We start from the raw sequence: 8,853 nt of genomic DNA on the forward strand, positions 1-8,853 counted from the left end.
GTCCACTGGAAGCTGGATCAAGTGCTGTAAAACCTCCTTTCCCACCGTGCCTTGGGGCTCCCTTGAATGAGACTGTCAGACATGCAGAGTTATATTAATTGTGGGTTGGTTTGGGGATGTGAATAAATAGGGGACGTATCAAAACCACTAAATTCACCTGCACTTCTGTGACCCCAGTTAGTACAGTTGTTTGTCTGAGAGATCCACTAATTCATTCCACAACCTAGTCCCGTGCATTTTTAGTGTGTGCAGTGTATTTCTGGTTTAGTTATTTTGAAATTTCTCTGTAGATAACAATCTCAATAGTATGACTTGATAAATAAGTCATAAGTGACTGGTTCTATATTGTTGTCTGCTTTTACAAACTCTGGAGTTGTCTAGAAAGATATTTAATTTCCTACTAAGGTTTAAAGCTTCTATTAATCTCTGCCTAGTTGGCCTCTGTTTCTCTGCTGAGTTTATTCTTCCAAGAACTCAGTGTCCTTTTTGTTATCATTATAAATAGTGTAACTATTATTTGACTGCTGCTGTGCACAGAAAAGATACACATGCTCTTAACAAATCTCTGGTTACTCTGAGGAATTCCGCAAATGAAAGCACACATTTCTAAGCATGCATTTTTGTTCTTGCCACTTATCTCATCTTGTTGTTTCATTGTTGGTAGTTTCAAGCTGGTTTATGGTCCCATTAGATTACAGTATCAAGAAACAGCAATTGAGAAATGTTCTATTTCAAATTAGCCTGATGTTGGTTCATTAAGTGTTATACAAATGCAGACAGTAGGAAAATGATCTTTAAAAATAAACAAACTGCAGGCATCAAGCTCACTTTTGCTTTATGGAAAGTATCAGAGGCTTAGAATGTTTAGTGGCTATTTATAGATCCACCTCATCCTAGTGGCATGCATGCAGAATTAAGATTCACAGTAGGATAACGGCTCTTTGCATTTGTAACAGTTGAACCTGAAAAAATTCAGACTAGACAGAATCTTAACTTGTTACAAGAAACTGGAATTTTCCCCAAATATCACAACAGCATCAAGATAGCAGCACCATCCTTTGCATTAATCATACATACAAAAATTGTTTATAGAGTTAGTTCATTAACCTAATGCATTCCTTTTGGTTCTGCTGCAATTAGATTATCAGACAGGGCAGTTCGCTCAGAGAGCCAAAGTACATCTAGCTGAAAGCAATACAAAGAGAACCAGGATCTTGCATAGATTAAAACCAAGTCTGTACTATGGATGCTATGTGCTAATGTGTTTTCTTTCTGTTCCTCCTATTAAATTATTGAATTGCTGAACTAAAGATGTTTTTTTCTGCCAGTTAAACAGATCCTGAGTTCCCAGTGCACTTTAGCCAAAGAAGAATTGAGATGTCCCATGAAGATTATATTACAGAAGCATTTTGAAATAGCTCCCAATAGATAAATGCTGTGGTATATTGTGTCTGTACTATTTTCACCATGAAATATTTATAGCCAGAAATAAGAGTAGTGGCCAGGTGGGATTTTTCAGAAAGACCAAGCATTGGCCTAACTCTGCTCCTAATGAAGTCAGTGGTAGTTTTACCATTGACTTGAATGGGAACAGAGTTTCAACACTTATGAAAATTCCAAACCTTAACACTCCCAAACATATTAGAGAGCATTAATTCTTGAAACAGTGAATCATGTTCCTTGTGGAATTGTTTTTTATTCAACTTACAGTACAGCCATTTCATAAAATGATGTTGGATTGTGTTTGCAAAGGACATGGTAACAATTCTGATTTCTTGTTCAGATTGATGTTCTGGAGACAATTTTGCAGTCTGTCCCTGAGGTAAAAACTGATCCAGAACCATCAGAAGAAGTCAAGGTATCAGAACACAAGCCAAAGCAAATGGAATCTGAAGAAACTGAGCAGTCTAAACTGCCTGAGTACCTTACCCAATTTAAAGTACGATTTTCTTTTTTACAGTTTTAACCAAGCTATAATAGGTTTCTACTGTGTACAGCAGCAAATAAATATGTTTTCCGTTTATGCTGATGGACTGATACCCCCACCTGCATCAGTAATGCTAGCTGGCATTTTAAAAACTGACACTGAATTACATTTTTACTGCCTCACACAGGAAATTGCCTTCAAAGAAACAAATGCTCAAGGCCACTTGTCTATTTTGTCTGTCTGCTGGGATTTTATCGTCTCTTTTCATAACGTCAGACTGATAAATCAAAATCCTGTTAGCTAAAATGGTGTGTCATTACAGATCCATTATTTGACCATATGTGTGGGCTCTTGCTTGTTAAAACAAATGCCGTTGGTCTGACATTGTCCAGGATTTGTTGCCAATTAGGTATGTTATCATTAAATATGACTGTTATAGCTTCTAACTTCAGTCTAAGAAGTTACAGGCCCATCCCCTTTTTTTTGGCCTTTAAACTACTACTAACGTGCACAGTATAAATTATTAGACTGGTGTCCGTAAGGAAGATTCACATACACATATTAAGGCTGCCTGGATTTTTTTTTTTAAATTTAAATTGTATGGAATTATATGCAAATGTATTGGAAACTTAGGCTTCTGTCAGGTTGCCCTCGGTCTGGCAATGTCTGGGCAAACCCCTGCCTTAACATTACTCACAGGTAGTAGAGTTTCTCCTTTTGCTCAGATGATATTGACTTGTGTTTTTCCAGCTGAAATTGATTAGCTCTGTTGTTCATACTCTTTATATAGGGGTAGCTGATGACAATGGTGTCTCTGTGCTACATTTTCATTCCATGTTGACTTCAAGAAATTACTAGGACTATTCGTTTCATGCTTGGACTTGCTCTGCCTGGCTTTTCCACACATGCTTTTGGATTCATTTCTGTGCTTTGTATTCAAAGAGGCTGTTTTTGGAAACAGCATGAATAATCCTTTGCAGACTGGCTAACAAGAAAGATGTTCGGCAGAGTGCCTCCTCAGAGGTGCTGAGTGCCCTCCATCTCTGCTAAAGAGACTGGAAGTAGAGGATACTCACCACCTTCCAGGATCAGGAAGTTATAATTTAGACTGTATCTGATGTTGTCATTGTAGTAATTACCTGTCCTCCAATGCTACACCAAGGCCTACAGTTCAGTACAACTTTCCTCCAGTAACTCTTCCCAGCTGTTTAAATGATCAGTGGGCAGGGCTGTCATTACATAAAGGCTCTACAGACAGCTCATGTGAGGCACCAAGCCATTCACAAACCATTCTGTCTAAAAGCAGTGTTCCTTTTTGGACTGTCTGCATGTGGAGCCCAGGGGAATTGCTTTAAAAAAAAAAAAAAAAAAATCAATCATTTAGCTATTTACAAATGGCTTCTGGCATCTACAGCCTGTTATTTTTCTAAATGAGTTTCATTTACGTATTAGTGTATTTCCAGAGAGTCCAAGAGTTCAGTTGTTATAGGTGACGGAAGATCATCTAGTTCCTCATTCTTTTGCATTTCTTTTTGTTTAATGTCTTGGCATGTGGGAGTCCCTCTCCTCTTCTCTCTGCACTCTCCTCCTCCTGGTATGCAGTAGGAAAAATGTTGGTGTGATTTTTAGCAGTTATATTTAAACAAAAAAAGACTAATCTGGAGCATGAAAGTAGCTATGAGGAATGCCGTCCCCACAACCAGATAAGTACTAACTCGTCACATTTCTCAATGACATGCCAGTATGTTTACTAACAAGATTTCAAACAAAATAAAAGAGCTGCATGTCCAGATATGAGCACATATTTGCATGGTTTGGTGACTTCAAAGCAATTGGTGATCTATCAGAGTTTTACAGAATCCACTTCTCAACTATCCCCCCCCCGCCTCCAGCATCCATCAAGGTCAGGCAGTCTAAGAAGTGCAGAGGCTGCTAAAGGAACATTGCAGTCTTCTGGGCACTGCAGAGCTGAGCTCCATGGCAACTCTCCCTGAGCTGAGGGGGGAAAAGATTTTGAGCAGAAAGAGGAGAAGGAAGAATGTGGTCAGTGGGTCTGTGAACTGTATAGAACACAGTACAGGTTGGGGCATGGGCTTCAGCTTGCAACAGGAGCCCTAGCCCAGCTGTCTAGGTGCCCCATATCTGCCTTCTTGTTTGGGGGTGAATTACACAGAGACACTGCAAAGCCCTTATTCAGCCTTTGTGCAGGGGGCTATGGTAGAAACATAGCTGCACACTCTAGAGGAGACACTATTTCATGCATCTCCTAATACAGGTCAACTCTATGAAAAATAGATATTGAAATTTTATTTAGACCACCACAGTGTGAGGAAAATATGATCCTTTCAGAAGTGTGAGCAAAGGGTAAACTTGTGCTTTTTAAGTTGCTTGGTACCATGTCGTCTTCCTCCTCCAGGAAGAACCCCTCCTCCTGTTCTCTGGAAGGTTGCACTGACAATGGCATTTTACTGCCTTAATGATGCAATATCATACTATACCTTAAGCTTCCAGAAAGCCACAAATGGCCCTGTTGAATGATCTAAGTCTTGAAGCACTTAAGCAAATTAATATTTGTGTGCTTCATCAGCATACTCCACAAGAAATACTGCACAGTCGATATACAACGAAGCTCAGAAAAAAAAATACTGCATGGCTTCCTAACCAAGTTCTGCTGTTCACTACACTGGGGTAACCAAGCGTAGAGTCCATCTCTGAATAAATGGCGTTACAGCAAGAACTATTACAAAGTACATATAAGCATAGCTGAGCTTCAGATCGCATTAGTTGGAAAACATCTAATGGAATTTGGTAGTTCACAATGGCTGCAAGGACTCAGGCGGGCTATTTAGTAAGCCATTACTAAGAGACTGTTTAAATGATTTGCATCTGTTGAAAGGGATTCAAACAGAGGCAATCCAAGGCAAAGCCTTACATCAGCCTTGGCTTAAAAAACACCAGTGAGGTGTTTAATTTACCTTTATCTTAGTTGGCTGGTCATCTATCATTTGATACGTAAGAGTTTTATTTATGGTGTTTTTCTTTAGTTTTGCAAGTTCAGTCAACGCCAGCACTTAACTGAATTAAAAATTGATTGTCTCAGCTTGGTTATTGCCAAATGAAAACTAATTTAGACTTTGTGTGTTTGGGATAAATGGCAAAAATGGACAGTTACTAGAATGAAATCACTTTGCCAAGATAAATGTATAAGTTAAATTATCCCCTAAGAATGGCAGTCAACAGTTAAATAAAAACAGCCATTTTTTTCAGGCCGGGAAATAATGTGGACATTTTGGGACTGACTGGATTTAAAAAAAAATTAAAAAAAACACCACACCTTTTTTTATGACAGGATCTGTATTCTAAACTGCATTCGCTTGGCAAGGTTGAATCTGAAAGCCTGTTGATCCTGTCCACCCAACTTGTCAAGGAAAAGCTGCCAGCATGTGAAGTGGAAGACATTGCAAAATATGAGCAGAAGCTAAAGGAATGGGAGCAGGAGCAAGCGCTTCTGGTGGAGAGAGAAAAAGAGATGAGAGAGAAGGCAAAGCAGGAGCAAGCAGCTAGGGAATTCGCTAAAGCATCTGTTTAATATTACAACTCAGACTGCTGTTATGCTGCATATTCTTCTGGTAACAAACTTAAGCACATGTCATTATTAATACTGCAGTGCAACCTTGCTGTAAATGTAACATTTGCTGTATGCAAATTAAACTAACTGGTCGTTTCCATCCATTGCCTGTTTCCTGGAGTACATGTGCAGTTTAAAAATTATGATCCTGCCTAGAATGAACTCTCCTTACAGGAGGTAGAAGGAGAAGGATTGTGTGAGGAGGGTGGGGGGACGGGGCTCATGGCAAAGGTGGAAACACAGTGAAGCAAAAAGCAGCTTGTCATTTGTATAGAGCTTTGACACTGGTGCAAATTTGGTAAAAGAAATCCAAAACAGCCAGGGCTTGTCCAGTCTTTTCTTCCCTGTACTTTGTTTTTATTAAGATGCATTTGGATCATCTCCATGAGAGAAAGGAAAACCTGTGGCTACTTTAAACCTGAGAACCATCAGGATTAATATATTAATCACCCTGCAACTCCTGGTTTGGAAACTAAATATAGACTTACGAGCCTAACTTGAGACACCTTTTTTGCACATCTTAGCCTGCATGTTTACTATTTGTACGCTAAATAAATTGTTAGCCCCCTCCAACTTCACTAGCCCCCCTCTGCCCCACCACCAAGATCAGTGAAGAGACACTTGCAACCGCACTAGAAAAGGTGGCAGGGAGTGTCCAGCTTCCCCTCAGTTTCTGGGCACACTGCCCCTTTTTTAGTCCCAGTTCCGCCCTGGCCTCAGCTGCTTATATCATCTGCTCCTCACACACTGGTGCCAGTCTTTGAGCAGGTTAATAAACAGATAGTGAGGCATGTTGTGAGCACAGCAGCAGAAGATTAGGGCCAAGGGAATCATTGCAGATAGGGACTCTCCTAAGATGGACTCTTATCTACTTATGTTCCCCTCACTCTAGTAGCTGAGCATCTACTGCCAGAGAACCTCCTTCCTTCATAGCAGGGCAGGAGTTGCCTCCTTAGAACTAGGGAATCCCAGGTGAGGGCCTGATGCATTGTGGAACACAACAATCTACCATAGCATTTACAGCTATTTTTAACAGTGTTTGATAAGTATCTTCTGCTTTAGCCTGCAGTTGTCTCTTGTTGCGGATGTAAAACTCCTGTCGTGAAGTCAGCATGATTGAGAACCTAAAAAATATGCTTCAGATGTCTGCGCAGTGAAATTTTAGATGTGCAAAGGGTTCTAAGTAAGGTGTATACTGAAAATTAAACTCTTCCTATTCCCAGTGCATTGGCTTGGAATCAGCCCTGACTTCTCTCTCAGGTTCAATAAGATTGTAATAAGGTCACTCACCTAGTCTTGGCATCAAGTTGCAGAGCCACACCTCCGTTTCCCCTCACTGAAGACAATCTCTCCCAAGTTGGCAGATGATTTGGAGTTTGGCCCCAGGGCCAAACCAATGAGACTTTCCCGTCCCAGGCAAGATAAAAATCAAACAGTCCCTCACTCTCCTGTGCAGAGTCCTTTTCCTTAGTTAGCAGGTTGACACTAGTTCATGTCCCTCCTTGGGCTAAGTCTTTCCTCCTGGCTGCAGGGAAGCAGAGGAGCCAGGAATCCTTCTCCCAACCCTTTCTGGAAGCTCCAGACTGAGCCTCCTTAAGAGCAGTGGCACAGACCATGCCTCAAGCCTGCACCACTGCTCCCATTTCAGGCCCAACAGTCTTGCTCCCCACAGGTTTTAATCTTCACAAAAAATCACAACACTTAACTCCTCCACACAGGGCCCACTGTCTCTTGGGTCTGGGGCTCAGAAATAGTCCCTTATCCCTGGACTTCTTCCACAGCCTCTTGGTAGACAGCCACACCTACCATCCACAGTAGCTCAACCACCTCCCCTTCCTTGCTTTCCCAGCCACTTGACTGTCCTAGCCATCCCCCTATGCCTAGGCTCTCCCCTATACCACTGTGAGAAGACAGCATGCTAATGGTTTGAGCCCTAGGCAGCTGTTATAGTCCTGCCATCACATGACTGTCATGTGACCACTATCCCCCTCCCACCAAGGCACTATAACAGCAGGACACAGGCCATGCTGAAGGCCATGTTGCTGCTGAGCTGGGTCACAAGGGATACTGCCATACATCTCCCTGGTTCTCCAGTTACATGGTGCCTACTATGCTTAGGGTTACCAGCTTTCTAATTGCACAAAACCAAACACTCTGGCCACCCCAACCCCACTCCTTTTCTGAGGCCCCTGCGCACACCTCCCACCCCTCTCTGTCAGGCACGCTCCCACCCTCACTCATTTTCACCAGGCTGGGGTAGGGGGTTGGCATATGGGAGGGGATGAGGGCTCTGGCTGTGGGTGCAGGCTCTGGGGTGGGGCCAGGGAGTGGGAAGGGGTGCTGGGGTGGGGAGGGTTAGGGGGCAGGCTCTCAGGTGGGCCAGGATGAGGGGTTTGGAATGTGGGAGGTGGCTCTAGACTGAGGCAGGGTTGTGGGGTGTGGTAGAGGGTATGGGCTCTGGGCTGAGGGGTGTGGGTTCTAGGATGGGACCAAAAATGAGGGGCTTGAGGGGGCTCAGGGCTGGGGCAGAGATACGGGTGGGGTTTTAGAGTGTGGGCTCTAGGCGATATCTACCGCAAGAGCTCCCCTGAAGCTACATGTTCCTCATCTCCTAGGTGGAGGTGCCGCCACAGGTGCTGCCCCCACAGCTCCCACTGACTATGGTTCCTGGCCAATGGGAGCTGCAGAGCCAGCACTTGGGGTATCACACAGCGCGCTGAGTTCCTCTGGCCATGCCTCTGCCTAGGAGCTGAGGGACATGTCGCCACTTCTGGGGAGCTGCACGGACCCAGGTAGGGAACTTGCCAGCCCCACCAACTGGACTTTTAACAGCCTGGTCAGCAGTGCTGATCGGAGTTGCCAGGGTCCCTTTTCAACCAGGCATTCCAGTCAAAAATTGGATACCTGGCAAGCTTAGCTGTGCTCCTTCCCTGTTTCAGTACTGGCTCCTCTAGGCTCAGTTATGCGCCCACCTTCCCCCGCCACATATCAGTAGAATCACCTCCTTCCAACTCTGATCGCCTGCCAGACCACTGCCTTCCCCAAGTGCCCCAGCTCAAGACCACTCCTCATTTCCCTCACAACTAAGCAGCCTTCCATTTATTTAGAGTTAAATCTTTAAAAAAAAAAAAAAAAAAAAAAAAAAATCACGACTTAGCTGAGAGCTCATAGTGTCCAGCTAGTTAGTTAATATTATAACAAGCATCATTAAAAAAAAAAAACCTAACATGCAAAGAACATGCCCCTAATCCCAGCAAACCCCTTGTCATCCTCAAATCAGTGTCACATCCATCTCTTC

The 8,853-nt window shown here is 43.0% G+C and overlaps 1 protein-coding gene across 4 annotated transcripts in view; it reads left to right on the plus strand.

Moving 5' to 3' along the window:
* The window catches only part of MRPS27 (mitochondrial ribosomal protein S27), a 71,424-nt gene extending 65,765 nt beyond the window's left edge, over nt 1-5,659 (plus strand). For all 4 annotated transcript variants that reach the window (XM_032769592.2, XM_075067029.1, XM_032769593.2 and 1 more), the window contains 2 exons: nt 1,784-1,939; nt 5,277-5,659. In XM_032769592.2, the coding sequence (XP_032625483.1) occupies nt 1,784-1,939; nt 5,277-5,516 (396 nt within the window). In that variant the 3' untranslated portion in view covers nt 5,517-5,659. The remainder of the gene's footprint in view (nt 1-1,783; nt 1,940-5,276) is intronic.
* Nucleotides 5,660-8,853: the final 3,194 nt, after the last annotated feature.

This window comes from Chelonoidis abingdonii, chromosome 6, assembly GCF_003597395.2.
Source record: "Chelonoidis abingdonii isolate Lonesome George chromosome 6, CheloAbing_2.0, whole genome shotgun sequence".
In the NCBI taxonomy this organism is placed as follows: domain Eukaryota; kingdom Metazoa; phylum Chordata; order Testudines; family Testudinidae; genus Chelonoidis; species Chelonoidis abingdonii.